At 43.0% G+C, this 24133-nt stretch overlaps 1 protein-coding gene across 1 annotated transcript; it reads left to right on the plus strand.

The window, feature by feature from the left end:
• The first annotated feature begins 4609 nt into the window (after positions 1–4609).
• malt2 (MALT paracaspase 2) lies at positions 4610–12718 on the plus strand. The gene is made up of 17 exons (XM_084164456.1): positions 4610–5008; positions 6145–6302; positions 6564–6730; positions 7055–7185; positions 7719–7869; positions 8066–8253; positions 8441–8537; positions 8754–8798; positions 8915–8956; positions 9127–9330; positions 9448–9625; positions 9739–9813; positions 9902–10029; positions 10162–10311; positions 10521–10678; positions 10846–10980; positions 11229–12718. The coding sequence occupies exons 2-17, from the start codon at positions 6166–6168 to the stop codon at positions 11685–11687; spliced, it is 2445 nt and encodes an 814-aa protein (XP_084020582.1). The 5' UTR covers positions 4610–5008; positions 6145–6165; the 3' UTR covers positions 11688–12718.
• Positions 12719–24133: the final 11415 nt, after the last annotated feature.

Consider the following 24133-nt stretch of genomic DNA (forward strand, 5'->3'; position numbering starts at 1 on the left):
TAACTTGCTTGACCATGCTGCAGGTGATATAACTGTTTGTTACATGCATTATTTGCTTTGTGGACTTCACCAGACGGATGTTGCTCTCCGGTTTTGTGATTAAACATATATTCTGCCACTGTGGCTTCCCAGGTAGCACCAAACGTCTGGCTCACATCTGGCCTGATTCCGGCATGCCCCCCCCCCCCCCCCCACTACTAAATAAATATTTATATTAAAATATGAGGTGAGGTGTATATGGGGTGTGCAAAAAGCGACAGTATGCATGCATTCATTTTCCATTCGTGGCCCCGGGAATGGAGGCTTTATTAACTCAATGATATCTTTAAATTATTTTTTAACATTGTTTGATATGTGACACGTCTTAATGCCAAAAACTAGCGCCATCCCCAGATATAGGTCGCATCATCATGCCATTCTCTGGCTGAGACTGCAACCTGTTGTGTGAGACCCTCCCTACAGCACTCCTAGGAGTCTGTGACGTGAGGTCTCTGTTGGGTAACACAAGGCGGTGCCTTGATACCTTTTTTACACTCGCCTCCTGTGTTTGCTCAGCTGCGCACCTCTGGTGGGCTGAGCTATACTCGGAGTGGTGAACCTTAACGCGTTCTGTGATAAACTGGGGCGCCAATACGTTGGTTACGTCCGTAACTCTAGTATTCCGGCCCTCCGTGAACGCAGCACGGGTCTGAACTGCGCTGACTGAGGCGTTAGCCTAAGACAAGGCGTCATCCCCGGATAGCGGTTGCGTCATCATGCCATATTCTGACTGAGACTGCAGCCCGCTATGTGAGACCTTCACTACAGTACTCCTAGGAGTCTGTGGTGTGAGATCTTTATGAGGTAAGCTAAGGCTGCGCCTTGCTACCTTTCTCCTCCTCACCTCCTGAGTATGCTCAGCTACACACCCTCGGTGGGCTGAGCTACACTCAGAGTGTTGGGAGAGAGACCTAGGGCGTGAAGTACTCTGAACGTTCTCAGACGTGTTATGGAAAAAGGGCTCTCTTGTGACAATGTCAATGGGAGCCAACTCTTTATTTAACACATCAAAACAAACAGTTTCCTCCATACCCCGAACAGAAGGGTGGGGGGGAATAGTGGGCTCAGTCGTATCCCACGCCGAGCCAGCTCCCATTCTCTCCCCCTCGTCCCGTCATTGACGTTGCCTCTTCTGCGCCCCCTTAGGGTGCTGCCAGGGCGACTTCGTGACCACCTCCCTCGTTGGTGGAATCGTCGTAGCCACGGGTGCTGCTGGGGGGGCGGGGCCCACTCGCCTGCTGCTCGCGGCTGACGTCTGACGCCTGGTACGCCGCCTCACTGTAGAAGATCTACTGGGGGCGTTGGAGGTAGACGGCTTCTGTGGCGTGTGATTAGACTTCCCTGCCAGTGGCAGGTGTCTAGCCTGCTGCTTCTTATCCTCGTCTAACTTTGCAAAACGCTCCGTCGCCTCTTTGACGGCGACCCCGAAGAGCCCGTCATCAGAGAGGGGGGCGTTGAGCAGTGACGCACTGTCGGTTTCCTTCATGGCAGTCAACGACAGCCAGAGGTGTCGCTCCATGACCACCGAAGTGGCCATGGACCTCCCCGCACATATAGCAGACGCCTGCGTTAGGTGAAGAATAGCGCCAGAAATCCTGGACGCCTCTTCCACCTCCTCACTCGTGAGCTCAGATCTACCCGTTGTTAAACGTGATAGAGAGGCCGCGAGGAGGGCAATATTGTTTGCTGCTGCCACAACTTGGGCTCCCAACGTGAAGGACTTCTCTGCCAGCTGCGCTGTGAGCCTGTCCTTTTGTGTTGGTAAAGTGGCTTTCTTGGAGGATGCCCAGGGACTCGAACCTGGCACTAGATACGCCGCCATGGCGCTCTCGAGACTGGGGATTCCCTTGGCAGCTCTCTCCCTTCCTTCCACTCTGGTGAATGGGCAGTACATCTTAGCCGGCGAACGCGCCGCTAAAGGTGCCTCCCATGAGCCCTCGACATATTTGCTGAGAGAGGGCATGGCTGGAGCCAAAAGCTCAGCCGCCTTCCTCGGCCGAGAATAGGGTCCGCCCTCCATCATATCCACCTCCGCAGCGAGGGGAATGGGAGGCATCGCTATCTCCAGTCGATTAGCAGCCCGCTCAATGAGCCCAGGAAAGTCTGAGCGCAGAGAGGCCGCTGCGAAGGACAGGGCTACTGATTTCTCAGAGCCCGTGTCGTCATCGCCCAAGGAGCTGTAAGACCTCTCACTTTCCAATGGAGGGGGTCTTAAAAGTCTGGGTCAGAGGGACGGATTGTTCCGATGGAATATCCATCTCTTCCCCTCTCTCCTTGTCATCCTCAGAGTCGGCGCCCTCAGATGACGCCTCAGAAGCTGAGGCTAGTATCGAGAGCACATCCTCTAAGGCACATATGTCAGAGTCAAGGCCCGCGGGCCACATCCGGCCCGCGAGAAGGTTTTTTACGGCCCCTGGGATGATCTTGATTTATTATTAGAACCGGCCCGCAGACCGCAGCAAGCCGGCAGCCCGCAGATCTTTTACACGCACCAATACTACATTTCCCACAATGCAACGGTGACGCACCGAGCAGTAGGCTGCTTCATTTCAATATTTATTGGCACAGCAGTCGTCAGCATCACAGTAAAATTAACTTTCAGATACCCATCAAAAATGGCAAAACGGAAGGTGGACACTGAGAACCGGGGGTTTCAAACAAGGTGGGAGTCGGAGTATATGTTCACGGAGGTAGCTGGAAAACCTGTGTGTCTTCTGTGTGGAGAAAGTGTGGCGGTACTGAAAGAGTATAATCTGAGACGACATTATGAAACGAAACACGCGGACAAAAACAAGAATATGGACATGGAACAAATGCCCCAGCTGCGCATCCAGGCTGCTCAAACGTTGTCTATGTTTGGCAGCACATACCTGTGTGAACAACTGTTTTCTTTGATGAACCTGAACAAAACATCACACAGAAGTCGACTTACTGCTGAACACCTCCACTCAATTCTGAGGATTTCCTCAGCTCAGAGCCTTACCCCGAACATTGATGAACTTGTGGAAAAGATGGGACACCACCAAGTATCACCCTCAACCTCAAACAAGTGAACATTACTGTGCAATCACATATTTAGAGTTTTTACTCAGTTCAAGTTTAAAAGTTAAAGTTTAATATTTGTTTTCACTGCATGTTACTTCTCCTTAAACAAAGTGTTGTTTTTGATTAATAGATTTTTGCACTTTATTTTATTGTATTTCAATCCAATTATATTTTAAAAATATTTCAGTTGAGTGGATGATAGAAAATTGCTATTATTGTTTTTTTCTTTGAAGTAAATTTAGCCCACTTTTGCTAAAATAGAAAATATAGGCTACTGATGGTGCCTTGAATACCGGTTTCTTTCATTTAATGTTCATGTTATGGGGATTTTTATATAAAGGAAATGTGTCTTTTGTGTCTGTTGAAAATTAAAGATTACTGACAGAGCCATAAGAAAATATTGCTTTATTTATCTGATCATATTGGAATATATTTGTTAGGTTTTCAGTAGGTTCAATTAGGTTCACTAGACTATATGCGTCATTTAAAAAATTTTCAATGAACATTCGAACAGTCCGGCCCTCGGCTTGTAGCTAAATTTTTTATTTGGCCCTCCGTCCATTTGACTTTGACACCCCTGCTCTAAGGGAATATCCTCCCTGAAGAACGCCCAGCGCTGCTTCCTCTCCTTCAAAGGAAGGAGGGCGCAGGAGGCGCAATTAGGGGGAACGCCGGTTCCGTCCTTGGCATGCTGCGCACCCAAACACACGAAACACAAGTCGTGGGGGTCCGTAGCTGCCATGGAGGAACATCGGCATTGAGCTCTGAAAATAGCTTTTGGGGGTGGAAAATCTCCAGGTGTGCTCATTCTTGGACGACGCCGAAGATCTGGAATTCGACTGCGTGTTCTCGTCCTGAGTCTTCGTCTCTTCTTGCTTCTTCTAGTCCAGTCGCTGAAGATAATGGGAGGCTGATTGAGGGGAGGCATCCCCTCTTATAGGGACACCTGTACTCCTATTGGCTGCAGGTGTGTGCTAATTTTGTCTCAGGCTGATGCTGCCTTAGGGCAGTGTGTAAACCAATAGGAGCAGAGCTCCACGATATAGAACGGAATAGGCCCGAACCCACAGTGGTGAGAGGGTTCTTATTGTCTCTGCCTTAGGCCTATATATCATGGTGTCAAGGCATATGAACTAACAGGATTTACAGAGCAAACAACGCAATTATCACAGGTTGTAATATGGCATTTCTTTCCTGGCTTGGCTTCTCCTGTGATTTTACCCATGCACCGCAACTGCAGGAGAGAACTTCAGAACAATTATGTGCTTGTTTATTCTCGTCACTTGTCAGAGAGGGAACACCTAAATACCTTTTGAGATCTACTTATTTCGTGCAAGATTCTGTGTGTCAATGGTGAATACAAATATTTTTTGTGTAGTTGAATTTGTTCCGCAACTGTGTGACTGTTGTATTTTTGTTGTCACGGCCTTACTGTATTTCACGGTGGCGTATGAACGAATGGGTTGTAGAGCTTCTTTTCTGATACATACTTTCCCCTGACGCTGAGTTTTGGTGTGATTCTATTGGCGTAGGGAAGGTGAAAGCAAACTTGAGGGGGAACATGGTCGCTTTCATGCAAATACAAGGGACACAAAAAGAGGAACAGATGTGAAATAAGAAACAAGACAAATTGTTCAACTAATTGTGAGGGTAGATTCACACCGAGACGAGATTGGCAAAACGGACTACTGTAGTTCCGAAATATATGATTATTGATAGAGATTTTTGAACTAGATGAGAGCGGTCGGTCTGTCTATTCTTCCACTGAAAACTATTGAACTACTTCTTGTCTCATCGAAAATATCGCCGGAATCGGTAAAGAGGCAGGCGTTTGTAAGTTTTGAGATAAAGATACAGTAGTCTACTTTACGTGGACGAAGAAATTCATCTCAGGTTATTCCGGAAGCAGCTGAATAGAACGCAGGTAAATGGATGCGCTTTCAGTCACTCATTCAAGTTGGCGATACATTCGGATAAATAGGCTACGGCAGTTGACCGATATTTAGGCCTATCGTTATGTTGTAATGTGCTTGTTTAATTGTTATAGATTTTAACTAGGCTACGTACAATCCAATCATACAAAGATTTTCCCACACGCATTGCATATTGCCAGTCACTGTAAGCATCAGCAAGTGAAAGTTGTAACCATAGAATTAAGAATTAGAATACTAGAATGGACATGAACCTTGTTATGATCATATAAAGGTCAGCAATGTTGGTCAAGTTGGTCAACCATGGTTTGCAGTGCTGTAATAAGATATTGTGTAAAATAATGCATTTGAGGAATTTATCTGCACTGTATGTTTGTTAGCATGCTATAGTAAGCCAGTTTTAGAGGAATGATGCCATTAATGGGTCAAATTAACTGCCAATATGCCAACATTCCATTCGAACAATGCAATCAATCCACAGCCTAGCAGACTAAACTCCACTTCCGCTATCCACGGCCATACACTGGCTGAAACCAGTTGATGACAGGACTAAGAAAAGTTGTAAATGCAACAAGTACTGATATTGTATCATATAATAGCACTCACAGCTTTACAAGAACACTGAAGTTGAGACATTTCTGGTCTGTTTACATATATTTTAGAGACAATTTAAAGAACACATGTAAATAGGTATAAAACCTGTATAAACTGTATGTATAATTATATGACTATATTCTAGGTTGACAATAATTCTATTACACAATTTCTAAAATATCACATGCCTTACTTTTATTTTCCTGCTTAAGTAAAATCAGGATTATGCCTCTACTGCAATTCATTCAAATTAGACTGTTTTTGATTTTTCCCTGACCAATATGGCTGCCATTTTCATCCCATTCTGGAACTTTGAGTGTCTATGACATAGCCCCTCTAGTAATTTAACAGGATATCTATGGTTGTAACAATGTGTCTTCTGTAGTATGTTCTGTCAACACAGCCACTCAAGGCGTGACTGGCACGCTTGACTCTGGATGACCACTGTCACAAGTTTATTCCAAAAAAAATTGAGAACTGTGAAAACTAGGGTCAATAACCATTAGTTGTTTATTTTCTTCCCTCCAATGAACAGTATTGTTTGAAGACAGACGAGATGGGTGACTGGAATCTCAGCATTGGGACTTTGAGTGAAGGAGTTCAGAGCAGGTTAGCTGACATGCTGGATAATGCCAAATGTGGATGGAGACAACTTGCCAATGTTGTCACTGAGGAACCTCGATTCCGCTGCAGGTGAGACTTTGAAATGAAACAGTCAATGTTAATAGCATTGTCTCATAATCATTAGAGCTATGATGTTGATAAGTAAGTCCGTACCCCATATTCTTTACAGAATAATCTGTCATCTATATCCAATGATAACACTCGATCTGTAACTTTTTTTAATAGTGATGTTGTGAAGCTGTGGAAGTCTTAATGATGGCATAAAGCCATACAGAGAGAGTGTCAATGTTTAGCCTGACCTGTCAGTGGTTTGTCACCATTGATTGACAGTGAGAATGAGATGACCAGCTGTTCGCTCCAGGTGCTCAGCCCGACAGGCAGCCCCAGCCGCTACCTCCTAGAGAGGCTGTCTGAGCGCTCCTGCACCTTGGGCTTCCTGCTGCACTGCCTGAAGAAGATGGAGCACCATGAAGCTGTGCAGTACCTCACTGCTATAGGTCAATCTTAACCTCTGCCTGCCTGCCTCTCTCTGTCTCTGTCTCTGTCTCTGTCTCTGTCTCTCTCTCTCTCTCTCTCTCTCTCTCTCTCTCTCTCTCTCTCTCTCTCTCTCTCTCTCTCTCTCTCTCTCTCTCTCTCTCTCTCTCTCTCTCTCTCTCTCTCTCTCTCTCTCTCTCTCTCTCTCTCTCTCTCTCTCTCTCTCTCTCTCTGATATTTGCTCAATTTTAGCAAAACATCAACACTACAGGTGTCCTCTCAGTCACCTTACTTGGTACCTCAGTCACTGTGTGTGTGCGTGTGTATATGTGTGTGTGTGTGTGTAGTGATGGAGCGGTTTCGGATCACAGTGCAGCCCCAGGCCCAACATGCTACAGAGGGAGGCAGGGTTGTGCTGGTCTGTAAGGCCATTGGTCCTGCAGCTATGGGCTACCAGTGGTTCAGAGGCAAAGAAGAGGTCAGTCCATTGCATGTTACAGTCATTATACACTGAGTATACAAAACATTAAGAACACCTGCTCTTTCCATGACATACTGACCAGGTGAACCCAGGTGAAAGCTATGATCCCTTATTGATGTCACTTGTTAAATACAATTCAATCAGTGTAGGGGAAGGGGAGGAGATAGGTTAAAGAAAGATTTTTAAGCCTTGAGACAATTGAGACATGGATTGTGTATGTGTGCCATTCAGAGGGTGAATGGACAAGACAAAATATTTAAGTGCCTTTGAACGGGGTATGGTAGTAGGTGCCAGGCGCACCGGTTTGTGTCAAGAACTGAAACACTGCTAGGTTTTTCACGCTCAACAGTTTCCTGTCTGTATCAAGACTGGTCCACCACCAGAAAGACATCCAGCCAACTTGTTTAAGCGGTGGGGGGTGCGCAACTCAATATTAGGAAGGTGTTCCTAATGTTTGGTATACTCAGTGTATACCCAGTGCCCACATACAGTGTAAAGTGTATGAGTGAGATAATGTATTCTCTCTTTAGGTGCTGGGTGGAAGTGGTCCAGAGCTGGTCCTTTGCCCTTTAACCCCATCCCACCAGGGACACTACATCTGCCGGGTCAACCATGGAGAGAACTTCATCTTCTCCCAGTGGGCACATGTCCGCTTGGTCAGGTCAGCTGGCTCCAGTGCAGGTAACTCAATTGAACTATATTTTCAAATATAGTTCAATCAGTAGAACTAATGTAGTCATTGCAACGATGGTATTAGAACATACGTGGCAGTACAGATCGTCTTGGCATTTAGGCTCTGCCCTTCCTGAATTCATCACATTGACTTCACCTTGCATTCTTTGTGTCATAACCATCAGGCCCCTTGGTTGTGTTTCAGGTGTCAGTAGCAACTTCTTCCCCCCCTCAGTGAGTGGAGTGCGTATTGTCCGTCAGCCCCGGCCCCAGGCAGTAGCTGAGGGGGACTCCTTGTGTCTGGACTGCTTTGCTGAGGCCAACCCTCCTCCTCAGTACCAGTGGTACCACAATAAACAACCAATGCCAACATGCAAGATAAGCGCCCTGAGGGTCAGTGTAGTTTTGGGTCCCCTGAATATATGATAACTGACTTTTTTTTTTTTTACTATATGTTTAAAAAGCCTGTATCATAATTATAGGTCCCATTCTATCAGCCATCTTGGAATTGTAGGTGTCTGTGCGTTGGCTGTATATGATTGTCATGTTTGGGGTTGGTATGTGTCGTGGTTGTCTGCAGATACCGCGTGTGACCACAGCAGACAGAGGAAACTACAGCTGCAGGGTGTTCAACCTGTACCACGAGGTGTGGAGCGACCAAGTCCATGTCAAAATAGGTGAGAGTGGTGCATCTGCAATGATTGTATTTTCTGCTATTTCTGTTCTCTGGTCAGACTTTAATTACATATCTTTTATGTTTCCTTTTTAGTGTTGGCTTAATTGTGAGGGTTCATGCAGAAGTGGTATTTCTAGTTCTATGAATATGTTTTGATTGTCCCGGAAAGCACATGACACGGTGCTTTGACTGACTTCCTTGTTTGTGGTATTTGTAGACCCTGGTTCCTCCATTGATGCTTCCTGGGCAGAAGTAGACCATGGTACAGACATGATAGTATTTTAACCACCTTCACTGTTTTACTACTCCGTGTTGCACCTGTTTTTTTTGGTGGTAATGTGATTAATTCATAAAGATGTTATCAACAATGTTTTACAGCTATCATACCTAGCCCTGCCAGGCAGATAAGTAAATTATATGGTAAGTGCAATAAACAACATAGCCATCTAAAAGAAGATGCAGTGTAGAAAAAAAGCTTTATAAACATAAATTACTGTATATGATTGTCCCATTTGAATAACATTAATAACAGAATATTTCTGATATGTACCCTTTTTCCTCATACCTTGATTTCCTCTTGTTTGTCATAGCCACAGACAAGGTGGCCCTTCTGATGGGCAACATGAACTACTTGCACCACAGGCCACTGCGAGCGCCCATGGCTGACGTGCACGAGATGACCAACCTGCTGCGCCAGCTAGACTTCAAGGTGGTTTCTCTGCTGGACCTCAACTGGCAGGAGATGCACAGCGCTGTTACTGAGTTCCTACTGCTGCTCGACCGCGGTGTCTATGGTCAGTTTAGTTACTATAAGATATCAGAGTAGTTAAATAGTAATATTATATGCATTGTCCAGCTGTGTCTAATAGTGTCTATCTCTTTCTCGTTCCTCCTCTCCCGTCATGTTCCAGGGCTTCTGTACTTTGCGGGTCATGGTTATGAGAACTATGGGAACAGTTTCATGGTGCCCATTGATGCCCCGGCTTCTTATACCTCAGAGAACTGCCTGTGGGTGCAGGATGTGCTACAGCGGATGCAGGAGCGAGAGACGGGCCTCAATGTCTTTCTATTGGACATGTGTCGCAAAAGGTACAGTTCTCAGAATCAACTATTTGATTGGGCTCTACGATAATGTAATAATGATATTGCTGTTGTGATGTTGTAAATTAATGAATATCTGTACTAAACTTGTACTGTCTTAGAAACTTGAACGATGGCGTCCCTCCACAGCCAGGGCAACTGAAAGTGACCGCAAACATAGTGTTTGGTTATGCCACGTGAGTTGCTTCTCTGCCACCTTAAAGTACCTCTTTCAGTCATACACGTATCACAGAATGTGTTATATTAATCTCTGGTTATGTCTAGGTGTGTGGATGCAGAGGCTTTTGAGGTGAACAAAGACGACCTGTCCAATGGAATCTTCATCAGTTTCCTCAAACAGAGAGTCATGGAGGACGAGAAGGTCACTGTCATGCTGGACAGGGTGGCCGAAGGTATGACTATGACTAATGAAGTAAAAAAATATATATATATTTTGAAGTATAGTGACACTTGATATCATGAATATCAATCTTTACAAATGACTGTTAATGTAGTTTCTCTGTTTTGTTCATGTATCTGTACAGACATGGGTCGGTGTGAGATCACACGAGGGCGGCAGGCTCTAGAGTTACGCAGTAATCTTTCTGAGCGACGTGCGCTCACTGACCGCATCCAGAGCTCCGGCTGCCCAGAGACCACCTCAGCACGCAACCTGCAGTGGGCCATAGCACATGGTGAGTCCTTTGGCTTATTCACCATGCATTCTTCAATCAAGGTACATTAGTGGAGTGACCAACTGGGTTTTGAACCCAGGTCATCTGTGTGACATTATCCCTCTGAGCTAAATCCAATGCATTAGCTCTGGGAGCTGATATGCGTTTTCTGGTAGACCTAAGTAAGCACTGCATGACGGCTTCAATAAGCATTAGCTGTCTTTTTCCAGTTCTTCCAAAGAGCCGTAACCTGCAGTTTGACTGTGGCGTGAAGGTGCAGCTGGGCTTCGCAGCAGAATTCTCCAACATCATGATCATCTACACCCGAATATTGGAGAAGCCCAAGGACATTGCGTCCTGCTCTGCCCAACTCACAGACTTCACTGAGGTTAGCTGGTCCATTGTCACAATGTCTTAATATGTTCAATAGTCTTCAACTGCAGCACAATCAGGGTTGGTGACTCTTTATTAAACATTTAACAGTAATATGTTTCTGTCATGTGGACATGCAATCATACTTGTTCCTGTTTCCAATTGTGTTCTGTATGATGGCAGGGTTTGGATCTGGATCTGAAGATGAGTAATCAGGAGAACCTCCTAGATGCAGGGAGTTTACTGCCAATGGAGATCCTCCTGCCTGCAGAGCTTCCAGGCCTCTACACCCGCCTGAAGGGACTGCAGAGACTCAAGGTCAGGGTTCAAATGACACACTGACTATCATGGGTGGCCCAAAACAGTGGGACCAGTGTTGGTATTCGAACTCTAAATCAGATATCATTGTTACCAGTTTTGTTTTGGGATATGGGAGAGCCCAGAAATCCTGTAAGAACCTTGCTCTAGGGGATTGTGGATCCCTTCTCTGCGTAGGCCTATGAGTTATGTGACTATCACCTTTTTCTGAGCTCTGACGAATCTGCCTTTGCTTGTTCTCATTACAGAAGGAGCTGACATTCACTGTGTGCCTTCAGTATCAGTATACGAACTTGGATGAGGAGGTCCATGAGAGGCAAACTGTCACTGTGGGCAAACCACTGGTATCCAAACTCAATCTCCACGAACCTCGGCTTCCCCGCTCCTACTCGGCCTCCTCCTCATTCGACCTTCACTCCTTCAGCCATTCCTCCTCCTTCCCAGAGGGCTTTGGGCCAAGCTTCCCTGCCTCAGAGACTTCCTCCGTTGGCTCAGCCTCCACCACCTGGTCATATTACTCACAGCCAGGAGTGTCTGACACCCCGTCTTCCCTCGGGAAGTTAAATCTACCGGTGGAGGATGACAGTCCAGAGTTGTTTGATTCTGACGCCCCTCAGCCTCTCACCACAAGCAAAAGCCTGCCTCATGGTCAAGTAGAGGACCTCACATATCGATTCAGTAACATGCACAACTTCCATTCATGTTAGTCCTGTCAATTTGCAGAGTTGTAAGCCGTGTGACCCATTGTGTTTTGTCTACAGACCTACATATTAACTTATAGTGCAACTTACTTTACAACAAATTGATCCCATGACCTGCATTGTTTATATGTTAAAGAATATGTAGAGAAAAACTGATGTAATCTCGTTTTTGTAGCTCATGTTATGAAAATATAGTTTCTTAAAGCATATCCATTTGGGCATGCTGTTAATACATTTCTTTCACATGGTGGATTGAGCTATTTTACTTCTTCTTTTTAACAAACATAAATAACTTACTAAAATGTGTTTGAACATTTTGATTCTGGCCCCTCAAATACTGTACACAAAAGACAACCAGTTTAGGCTGGGATATGTTTATTATCCTGTCAGAGCCTTTATGTACAGGCCTTTGCAGTGTAAGAGATGTAAAATGTTTGGACGTAAAACGTGTCTGCAGACAGAAGGAGCCGAGATGTGGAACGTGTGGGGAAAAGAGACTGTATAGCAGAAGAGAATTGCAAAGGAATAAAGTGTTGTAACTGTGGTGATGAGACAACATCCTTGGAATGCCCAAATATGGTGAAAGAGGTGGAGGTGGCCAAAATCAGGGCAGTTCAGTCTGTCTTCTATGCGGAAGGCGCTATAAAGGGTTGAAAGAGCAAAAGGTCTGACACTGCAACATGCACCGAGGCCTGCATGTCACCAGCAGGATCCAGACATTCTTCAAGTGAAGAAAGTGGACTTTGTGTCATTTATAGCAATGGTGATAAACGGAACTACACAAGTGAAAAATAAGTCAAGAAAGATCAACATTGTTTCTGCAGCTGAAATCTTAAGGAGTTACAGTGCATTCGGAAAGTATTCAAACCCCTTGACTTTTTCCAAATTTTGTTACGCTACAGCCTTATTCTAGAATGGATTCAAATGTGTTTTTCCCTCATCAATCTACACACAATACCCCATAATGACGAAGCAAAAACAGGTTTTTATACATTTTTGCTAATTCATTAAAAATAGAAAACTGATATCACATTTACGTAAGTATTCAGACCCTTTACATAGTACTTTGTTTAACCTTTGGCAGTGATTACAGCCTTGAGTCTTCTTGGGTATGACACTACAAGCTTGGCACACCTGTATTTGTGGAGTTTCTCCCATTCTTGTCTCCTTTCAAGCTCTGTCAGGTTGGAAGGGGAGTGTCGCTGCACAGCTATTTTCAAGTCTCTCCAGAGATGTTCGATCAGGTTCAAGTCCGGGCTCTGGCTGGGCCACTCAAGGACATTCAGAGACTTGTCCCGAAGCCACTCCTGCGTTGTCTTGGCTGTATGCTTAGGGTCATTGTCCTGCTGGAAGGTGAACCTTCGCCCCAGTCTGAGGTCCTGAGCGCTCTGGAGCAGATTTTCATCAAGAATCTCTCTGTACTTTGCTCCGTTCATTTTTCCCTCGATCCTGACTAGTCTCCCAGTCCCTGTCGCTGAAAAACATCCCCACAGCTGCCACCACTATGCTTCACCGTAGGGATGGTGCCAGGTTTCCTCCAGACGTGACGCTTGACATTTAGGCCAAATCATTTCTCCCATCTCCACAGAGGAACTCTGGAGCTCTGTCAGAGTGACCATCGGGGGGACTCCTTGTGTCTGGACTGCTTTGCTGAGGCCAACCCTCCTCCAATGCCAACAAGCAAGATAAGCGCCCTGAGGGTCAGTGCAGTTTTGGGTCCCCTGAATATATGATAACTATATGTTTAAAATGCATGTATCATAATTATAGGTCCCATTCTATCAGAACTCTGGAGCTCTGTCAGAGTGACCATCGGGTTCTTGGTCACCTCCCTGACCAAGGCCCTTCTCCCCCGATTGTTCAGTTTAGCTGGGCGGCCAGCTCTAGGAAGAGTCTTGGTGGTTCCAAACTTCTTCCATTCAAGAATGATGGAGGCCACTGTGTTCTTGGGGACCTTCAATGCTGCAGAAATGTTTTTGTACCCTTCCCCAGATCTGTGCCTCAACACAATCCTGTCACGGAGCTCTACGGACAATTCCTTCGACCTCAGGGCTTGGTTTTTGCTCTGACATGCACTGTCAACTGTTCGGAAAAAAGTATTTGATCCCCTGCTGATTTTGTACGTTTGCCCACTGACAAAGAAATGATCAGTCTATAATTTTAATGGTAGATTTATTTGAACAGTGAGAGACAGAATAACAACAAATAAATCCAGAAAAATGCATGTCAGAAATGTTATAAATTGATTTGCATTTTAATGAGGGAAATAAGTGTTTGACCCCTCTGCAAAACATGACTTAGTACTTGGTGGCAAAACCCTTGTTGGCAATCACAGAGGTCAGACGTTTCTTGTAGTTGGCCTCCAGGTTTGTACACAACTCAGGAGGGATTTTGTCCCACTCCTCTTTGCAGATCTTCTCCAAGTCATTAAGGTTTCGAGGCTGACGTTTGGCAACTCGAACCTTCAGCTCCCTCCACAGATTTTCTATGGGATTAAGGTCTGGAGACTGGCTAGGCCACTCCAGGACCTTAATGTGCTTCTTCTTGAGCCACTCCTTTGTTGCGTTGGCCGTGTGTTTTGGGTCATTGTCATGCTGGAATACCCATCCACGACCCATTTTCAATGCCCTGGCTGAGGGAAGGAGGTTCTCACCCAAGATTTGACGGTACATGGCCCCGTCCATCGTCCCTTTGATGCGGTGAAGTTGTCCTGTCCCCTTAGCAGAAAAACACCCCCAAAGCATAATGTTTCCACCTCCATGTTTGATGGTGGGGATGGTGTTCTTGGGGTCATAAGCAGCATTCCTCCTCCTCCAAACACGGCGAGTTGAGTTGATGCAAAAGAGCTCAATTTTGGTCTCATCTGACAACAACACTTTCACCCAGTTCTCCTCTGAATCATTCAGATGTTAATTGGCAAACTTCAGACGGGCATGTATATGTGCTTTCTTGAGCAGGGGGACCTTGCGGGCGCTGCAGGATTTCAGTCCTTCACGGCGTAGTGTGTTACCAATTGTTTTCTTGGTGACTGGTCCCAGCTGCCTTGAGATCATTGACAAGATCCTCCCGTGTAGTTCTGGGCTGATGCCTCACCGTTCTCATGATCATTGCAACTCCACGAGGTGAGTGGAGCCCCAGGCCGAGGGAGATTGACAGTTATTTTGTGTTTCTTCCATTTGCGAATAATCGCACCAACTGTTGTCACCTTCTCACCAAGCTGCTTGGCGATGGTCTTGTAGCCCATTCCAGCCTTGTGTAGGTCTACAATTGTTGATAACGGGATATGAAGAAGGGTGAGCCGGTCAAGGATCGATTCAGACTAGGTGGTAAATTGTATGACAAGCGGCAGTTTATTCAGAGTAAAAATGTCTGGTACAAAACGTGCACGGTCTCGTTCTTTCAGCTCATAGGGAACCTCCAGAAAAAGCGCCAAAAAAACAGTTCACATATGTTTTATACTGTTTGTAAAGTAGGTTGAGTCTGGCAGATCTGGTCTTCTGGTTGGTCCATGCTGCTCGGGCGTCGTCCTCTGTGATTGGGTCTAGGAGATCTACACACTGTAGCTCAGGCCCTTTGTTCCGAATGTTTCAGCAAAGTAAAGATTTGGTGTGTGCGTTTAATTATCTTGTCTTGGAAAAAGGAATTAGTTATAGCAATTTAATAGCAATAAGCTGTTTATAAAAATAGCATTTATTACAAATCCCCCTCTACACGTCTCTTAAGACGTGTCATATACTAAGTAAAAAAGAAAAGGGAAACTTTCTCAGAGAGAAAGTTTTGAGTCCCCCTCTTCACGTCTCAAAAGAGACGTGACATAAACTAAGTAAAAAAGAAAAGGGAAACTTTCTCAGAGAGAAAGTTTTGAGTCCCCCTCTTCACGTCTCCCAGACGTGATCCATTATTTATGGTACATGAAGCATAGTTGAATCAGTCTTAAAAGAAAAACAATAATGTAGAAAAGAAAAACAACACATGATAACGCATAATGCAATTTGTAAAATTGTTTAACCATTCCCCCTCTAGCATACTAATTATATGGGCAGTTAATTAAACAATGTTAGTCCCCCTCTAGTGAGTGAACACAACAATCAGAGTTGGTCTTCGAAATTGCTAACCTCCAATTGTCGTTGTTCAGGTTTGTAATCATGACAGGCCCATCCACCTTTAATATTATATAAGGGAGGATAGTCACTTTCAAAATCGTCCAGTTCCAAATCATTAGTTCCCAAAAGCGGATACAAGGCAACATCCACAAAGAACAAGTATACCCATAGAAGCCATAACTTCACCCAGAATTGTCACAACAATAGTTTTCCATTTACCAAATATGTTATCAAACCAACCGTTTATGGAGCTATTGTAGTAAACGTCAATCGTAGGTGTTACCATCAATTAAGGAGTCTGCTCATACTGAACGTCGATCATAAGGTTTATTCAGATCATAAGCTTCAGCATGAGTAACAGGTGACATGACACCCGGAGAGACGCCTCAGAATGGCTGCTTGCTCTAACCCTCTCCGTCATTTTCCCCCCTATTTATAAACAATGATGCCCCCTCTTCTGACCAATCACCAGTCTCCCCTGTCTACAACCCACCTCCTGTCTGTGGTATGTGGTATTACACCTAAAACATTGCCTTCTGATACTAACCTAAACAACATTCCTTGTTCCTCCAAAATAGTCATAATCTCCATACACGACATATTCCCCCCTTCGAGACGAACTAAACGTCTCGAAACCAAACAGAATAGGATTATGACTAGTAACCATTTATCTCATTGAGTATCTTTAACATTAAACCAAACCCATTCTCCTCTTGAGTGTAAATACCTTTCTATGAAATACCTGTTTATGAAGTGTGAATACATTACTATGACATATGAACAATTGTTTATGCAATATGAACACATTACTATGAATTATGAATAAATCTCTATGGAGTGTGAGAGCGAAAAACTGTCCAGCAGCCATCCATCCATATCAATCAAGACAGTAAAATTCTCTCACGGTCCCTCTGCCCCCAGGCAACCACCGTCGGTACTCCAGATAACCTCATAACTCATGTAAATGCATTTGAAACTATGATGTAACTAAATACCCATGTAAACAAAATCCTATCCATAAATATCCATTGTACAACTGGTCAACCCATCGAATCGTACAATGAATCTCTCCCTTCCTAGACCTTCTGTCCCTAACCCCATCGAAATAAACAAAAGCATCTAAGATCCTCATCTGCATTCAATAACATACTAAAATCAATACCTAAAAATATGACACAATTATGTATTACACATGTCTATATTTCATTGCAGACACTGGAATGTAGTCCACTACACTTCCTCTCCCTGTAGTGTCCTCTTCCAATGGACTTGTTGATGATGGAATCAGCCACACCCTCCTTGTTTCATCTCCTCCAGTCATATTGTCCCTTCATATTGTCTTTGTTTGAGTATTCCAATCTCCACATATTCTCCCAAATGCTTCTGTAATGACAAGAAAATAAACAACCAAACAGTATCCTTTGCAAAACAACCACTTTCAAATTAAACCTCAATTTCCCCTAAGAATTTAAAAAATGATACATAAATGATGTATGAATCACATTAACCTATCCCCCCCTTGATTCATAAATCATACTAAAATCATACTAAAAAAAATGTTTTCCTTGAAACAATAAAAATAAAATGATCAAATAATCAAAAAGGATATTTATCCATTCAGTAGTCCATCTAGACCCCCTCGTCCGTCTTCGTCCAGATCCGGAACAGTCAACACCGGCATCTGAGTGTTGTCTCCATGCACCACTTCTCCAACCTATCTCAATCTCATAACTTTCTCAAAAGTCAGTACAAACATCACAGTGTTATCAAAGCTTAAACTAGAATCTGACCCATCACTGCCCCTACTGGCCTAATTGATCTTGCAACCAAATCCTTTCAAATGCATCCCTTATAATGCATCTATAACCCCAGTGATATTATCTGAACTATCTGGACTCAAAGTATAACTAATATTTATCAATATTATCTTCCCAAATGTTACACCATACCATGAATGAAGTCCCCCCTTCTCCCTTAAACTTATTCTTCAATGATAGGCTTGAAGACTATGACATGTCGCCATGTGTCTGCTAAATGACTAAAATGTAAATGTAATGTCACCCTTTTAACCCTAGAGTTAGCTGTGTCCAATGCTATCCCTCTTATAATGGTAACCCCATATGGAAGCTTCAACGTTGACCTGTAACAACATCCTATCCCCCATAGGGTAAGAATATACTCTATCATCACAAACCCACCAAATATCTCTAAAATTCCCATAGTCCCATTGTCAGTCAAAAGCTAATCTTTTAACCATCAAAGTCCTGCTCTTCTTACTACCTGATATATAAAAAGTAACCTATTATTTGTCATTACTACCCTTAAGGTCATACTTATCCAAAGTTATCATCTAACATCCCAATCTGATCTTTCCATAAACATACCCCTTACCTCATATGTTTTATTAGAACAAACACAACTTTTAGCCCTCAATATTTCACGTGAATACTTCAGGGTTCCGTTGTTATCTGATTTTCCTTTCCATCTAACAATTCCCATAGGGTAATCCCTTCACCCAAGAACACTTAAACCCTACTGGTCTGACAACTACATTATTTTATCGGTCAATGACTGTTGCCGATACCACAGTCATGACAAAGCATAACATTTACCCACACCTGCCAGAGGCCGCGCGACCGTCTAACACGTCTTGGGCTGGCATCCCCAACAGACATCAACCCTCAAGATTCCTCACTGACCTTACAGAATGAGTTAATCTATCTCTAATTTTCACAACAGAGGAACGAGCAGCACTGATCAGATGCCCCCCCCCTCTGTCATCAAAATCAAAAGACCCCATCCTGCAGCTTCCATGATGAATCTATATTCTCCATTTCAGATTAATCTATATTGTTTCTATTAATATCTGCTCTACTTTTTTAACCCTATTCGTAGTAACCTAAACCCCTGAGTCTCTCTTGCTGCCTCCTTTAATTTCAGAAAAGTTGTTGTCATCCTTCCTACATTTGCTATTACCATCGTATCATTAATCCCTTCCAAAGTTACCCTTAAAGTAGTTGATTTAGTTGATTAATTAAAACCCTTAATTCCTTCTAATGGAAAAGCTACCCATATCCTATGTGTATTATTCACTGTTGGAGTGACTACTGTAATAAACTTATCCTTAACTCCCTCTGTGGCTGTGGAAACTTCTACAGACTTCAAATCTTCCATTATAAGCGTTACTTTATGAATTACATAGCCCTTTAACCCATAATTCCTAACCGGAACAAATTCTAATGCTTCCCCTAAATAAGTACACATATATTCTCCCTGACCTTTCTCTGTAACATTACGCAACATCAGTGAACAGTCACTCCTAACCCTCTTCTAAACTATACCTCCTTTTACTCCTGGTCCTGATAACAATACTTATTCTCCATAATTATCTCTCCCTCTCTCTCTCTGTGAAAGAAACATCATCATCCTAAATGGCATATTATAATTATTATTCTCCTAACCCTCATACCAGTATTTTCCCCCTATAATTGATGCTGGACCCTTAATCAAATGCGCTATATTTATGACTTTAATACCTATCAATGTTGAAAGAGTTAAATTGCTTCTCCCTGTTGTTCTAATAGACTGAAGTGTTAATGTCCTTATTTACTCCTAGTTTTCCCCCAAGACTTTGAACTCCTTCCTTGTACTTCCATCCATCCCCACTAGTATCACTTTTTCCCCCTTTCAGTTCTACCTCTAAACTTTAAACCTCCTGATTATAACAAAATACACCTATAATGACCTTGATCTCCCTACTGTAAACTGTAAATATAGATACTCAATCACCCTCAAATCATTCAGCAACACATACTTTCTCAATGCATCTGCTCCTAACCGATTTAAACTCCTACCATATCTTCCCACTAAACTTTAAAATGTCCTTCCTCACTGTTCTCTCTCTGTCTTACTACTAACTTTGAAACTTAGCTTACTGTCTCAGAGTCCCTTCAACCTAGCCTACCCCTAACTTATTTTAATCTAATCTTTTCTCTCATAACATTTAAAACCTTTTCCCCTGATCTATTGACAAAATCTCTTACCACCAAATTTTTGGAATATGTGATTGGGAAAGTTCCCCACCTGCTTCTGACTCATTACACACAGACTTGGCAAAACCGACTAAACACCTTTTAGCCTAGCCTGAAATCTCTTAGTGTAAGAATGTAACCCAGAATAAACAGTCACCCCTTTTAACTTTTCAGACAGATTGTCTGACAGTCGTCTAGTGGACATCTTATTGTACAATTCAATTCTCTTCCCAACACTACAATAACAGTATCTTCTAATATTAGTACCTTAAGAGTAAGTACTACCTCAAATCCCTATCCTAATTAGTTATCAATTAGTGAGATGTTTAACCTCTTTAGGCTGAACACAGATAAGTTTTCCCCTATTCACTATCACTTCTAATGGCCGGTGGTTTCAACTGTTAGCTATTTTCTCTTCTTCTCTAAATCGAGGCTCTCAGCAATGCACCCCTTCCGGATATTCTCGGCACTCTAGAATATTTAGTGTTCACCTGAAGCACCGGTGATCTTCACTTGCTCGTTGATCTTCCTCTGTTTCTTCTTCTCCAATTTTGTGTCTGTCCAGAAACTGACAGTCGATATGGAACATCTGGTCCCCCCTTGGCGGGTACAATTGCCTTTGATATTGTTCAGTTAAAGCTGTAACAGTGATTGTTGATTTGATTCACTCTGATTCTTCATAACCAACACTTATTTTCTTCTTCTCCACCACCAGTTATAAGTTGTATTTGATAGAGTTTTCTTCGTCCTGTTCCTTCTCGTCGTTGACATATCAGTATTCTTCAAACGGTTATCTTCTAAGTTCTGTTCTTGAAATATCATCTTCTTACCAGTGGCCTTTCCTTTAGCCTCACTGTATTATTATTTTCCTTCAATTCTTGAGGTCTTCATCCAGTCGTGTTACTTCTTCCATTTCTCCATTTCTTCTTTCCTCTCTTGTACCTTCAACTTTCATCAGAGATCAAATCTCTAGTATCCATTTCTTCTTTCCTCTCTTGCCACTTCCTTCTGATCACAGAGTCACCTCCACCCATGACCTCTCATCATCATCATCCTCTTCTCCTTAAGTTCCCAGACATCTCGGTTTTCTTCCGTCTTCTGGATTCATCTTCATCGTTGTTTCTGCTCGTATTCGTCTTCATCTCTGATGCCACAATCACCATGCTAGATAATCACTGAAAGCTTCCTTCTCGTAAGGTGGGTGTCTTTCTGCTGAATCCATATGTGAGAAAGGTGTACTAACTTCTGCCATTAGTCTCTCCTAACACTACTCTAACCCTACTTTGATTACTTTGATTAAAAAAGGACTATTTCAATCAATTTTCCCTAATATCAAGCCCTTTATATTCCTTTATTGTGAACTATCTTATTCTAGACTGTATAAGTTATATAGACTTCCCCCCTGTAATTATTAATATAACCCTAACAACTCCAAATAAATCCTGAATAATTAAACCCAATTTTTATTCCTATATCCTATGTCACCAACTTATCCATTAGTGTTGAGTATATTACCACAACCCATCAAATGCAAGTAAATGCAAGTTAGTCATCTTCAGACTAAAATACCCATAAACAAAGCCTTCTAACCTTACAACCCTTCAATACTCCAATTCCCATAACCCCTTGTTTCTTCCTATGATATAAACCCCAAGTATCATAATTGCAAAATAATGTCAGTACCTGATTTCCAATCGAACTGTAATCCAGCCCAGTGATGCACATAGCCTCCAAAATGTAACTTTTATTGAAATAGAATTTGCCAAGCCCCTTGTAAAATCGTCATAACATCACATATCCTGTTAGGGAAAGATTTTGTAACCATAATCAGTACCAAAACCTTTTTGACTTGATCCTCTGCCACGTGACGTGATCACTTCCTGTATCTCCTCGCTCCCCCTCTCTCTCCTGTCTCTCATGACAAGGGATAAAGACACAAGAACAGCTTTTAGTAGTTCATGCCATCACTGAGTATTTCCAACCGTTCAATATTCATTCGTTCTACATTATTCACTCTAAGACTAAACTCAGAATTAAATAGATCGCTCAAAAACCTTTTTTTATTTTAATCCGTTATTTAATTATTTAATTAAATGTATTATAATCCGCTACCATATATCTAATTTATAAATTCAATAGGCTACAAAGCAAGTTTCATCTTTAACCAATCTTTAAACTAGAATACTCGTGCTAAAATCTCTCTGTCTGTGTGTTTCTCCGTCTCCCTGCAGCCCCCATGTGTTGTTTTGCAGAATCCCACGCATGCGCAAATATCATTTATTACATAGATCGCTCCAAAACATTTCATTTAATTTTAATCGTCTTTTAATTTAATTAATTATACTCCGTCAACATATATTTGATTTATAACTTTACCACATCTCGCCAAATAGTTTCCCGTCCGAACAACAGCCGTTTAACACCTAAGAGATTTTTTCCCAAAATCTCTCTTATTCTGTGACTATTATCCCTTGCCGCGTCACATGGGACCTATGACCCTTACCCATAATGCCGTGCTTTGTAGGCTTAGCACATAACCACATGTTGTAGTTTTTAGCCCCGTAAAATCACGCATGCGCAAATATCATTTTAACCTCATACTTCAGCATCCCCTCATGGTGCCGTAAAACAAAACGTTCCCTAATCTCATGCCATAAACTCCCCTTTCTGTAGTGTAGTGTTGCAAAATTAAACGCATGCGCACAACCATTCAAAAATACTTTTCCCCATGAAAGAATGATTCTCTACCTTCTCTCCCCAAACAGAAAGAATAACAGCCAGCTGTAACTTCCCATTTCCCCCTTATAGTCAAACAACATTTAACAGCGCTCACAAAACATACAACCTGACTTACAGACAGTGACAAGTTTAAGAGACTTTAACCCATCGCAATGGAATCTCTAAGGATATCCGTTAGCATGTAGCATGCAACACAATTAGCGTTAGCCGTTAGCATTAGCCTAAGGTACACCGTGACACAAAACACAATTAGCACTAACATCCACCTCAGCCACCATGATGTAGCATGATTCACACTTTAGCCTTGCAAAAATTAGCCTGAGCAACGATGTACCACGTGGCCTGAAACAATCCAGCCTTAGCTTCAGCCTCTAGCCAACTGCGGCCTACTAGCTATACAAATGAACACCCCGCACCGCGGCCCAATCATTATCCATGATCATCAATAATATCTCCCCGTCTAACTTTATGCTGCCTTGAAAGATGAATCTCATATCAAGCGGTTATCCCCAAACCAATTTCCCGTCGGCCAGAGGAGGAGTATAACATAAATACACCAATTCACTTCATAATTCCCGCTTAAGAAATCAACCTGACCCAATACTAACTAAGTCTGGATTTGTAGCCCATTCATAAAGAATCGCCTCCTCGAGGTCTTTTCCAGATTCACGGTGCTCTAATTATGCAGATATCTCCCAACATTATTCTCTACCAATCCATTTGTACAATCCATTGTTGTAAACAGCGTTTACACATCAACCAAATTTAAAATATTTTCGTTCAGACTCCCAGTTAACAGCAACACCATACCTCAATAACGACCCAAGTACTTTTAACTGTACACCGTCAAAGCCCTCTCCCCAATCAACGAAATGACCAGTGTCCAAAGTTTGTGAATAATCTCACCTTTAACCGGCTTGAACAGTAGTCAACTCGCGAATCCAGGAAAGGGACCAATAACGATGCAATCAATATCTCAGCGGAGCCTCCATTTGTAGTAAACGTCAATCGTAGGTGTTACCATCAATTAAGGAGTCTGCTCATACTGAACGTCGATCATAAGGTTTATTCAGATCATAAGCTTCAGCATGAGTAACAGGTGACATGACACCCGGAGAGACGCCTCAGAATGGCTGCTTGCTCTAACCCTCTCCGTCATTTTCCCCCCTATTTATAAACAATGATGCCCCCTCTTCTGACCAATCACCAGTCTCCCCTGTCTACAACCCACCTCCTGTCTGTGGTATGTGGTATTACACCTAAAACATTGCCTTCTGATACTAACCTAAACAACATTCCTTGTTCCTCCAAAATAGTCATAATCTCCATACACGACACTATCTATACCAGAGTTCTTAACCAGTTCGTTCGCCAGCGTGGTGATGGTCACTCAAGCGCTTTTGTCACGGGCCCGTCCGGTGCTATATTGTTGGAGATGAAAATACAGCACATATATCCAAACAGAACACAAACCCCGTCCTGCTCAGCCAAAAGCATATCTAAAGCTATTCTATTCTGCCATGCCATTAAGCTAGTTGCCGCTGTCTGCTCAGCTAATCCCTTTATTGCATCACGAGTG

The sequence above is a fragment of the Coregonus lavaretus genome, assembly GCF_964263955.1.
Source record: "Coregonus lavaretus genome assembly, chromosome: 6".
Lineage (NCBI taxonomy): Eukaryota > Metazoa > Chordata > Actinopteri > Salmoniformes > Salmonidae > Coregonus > Coregonus lavaretus.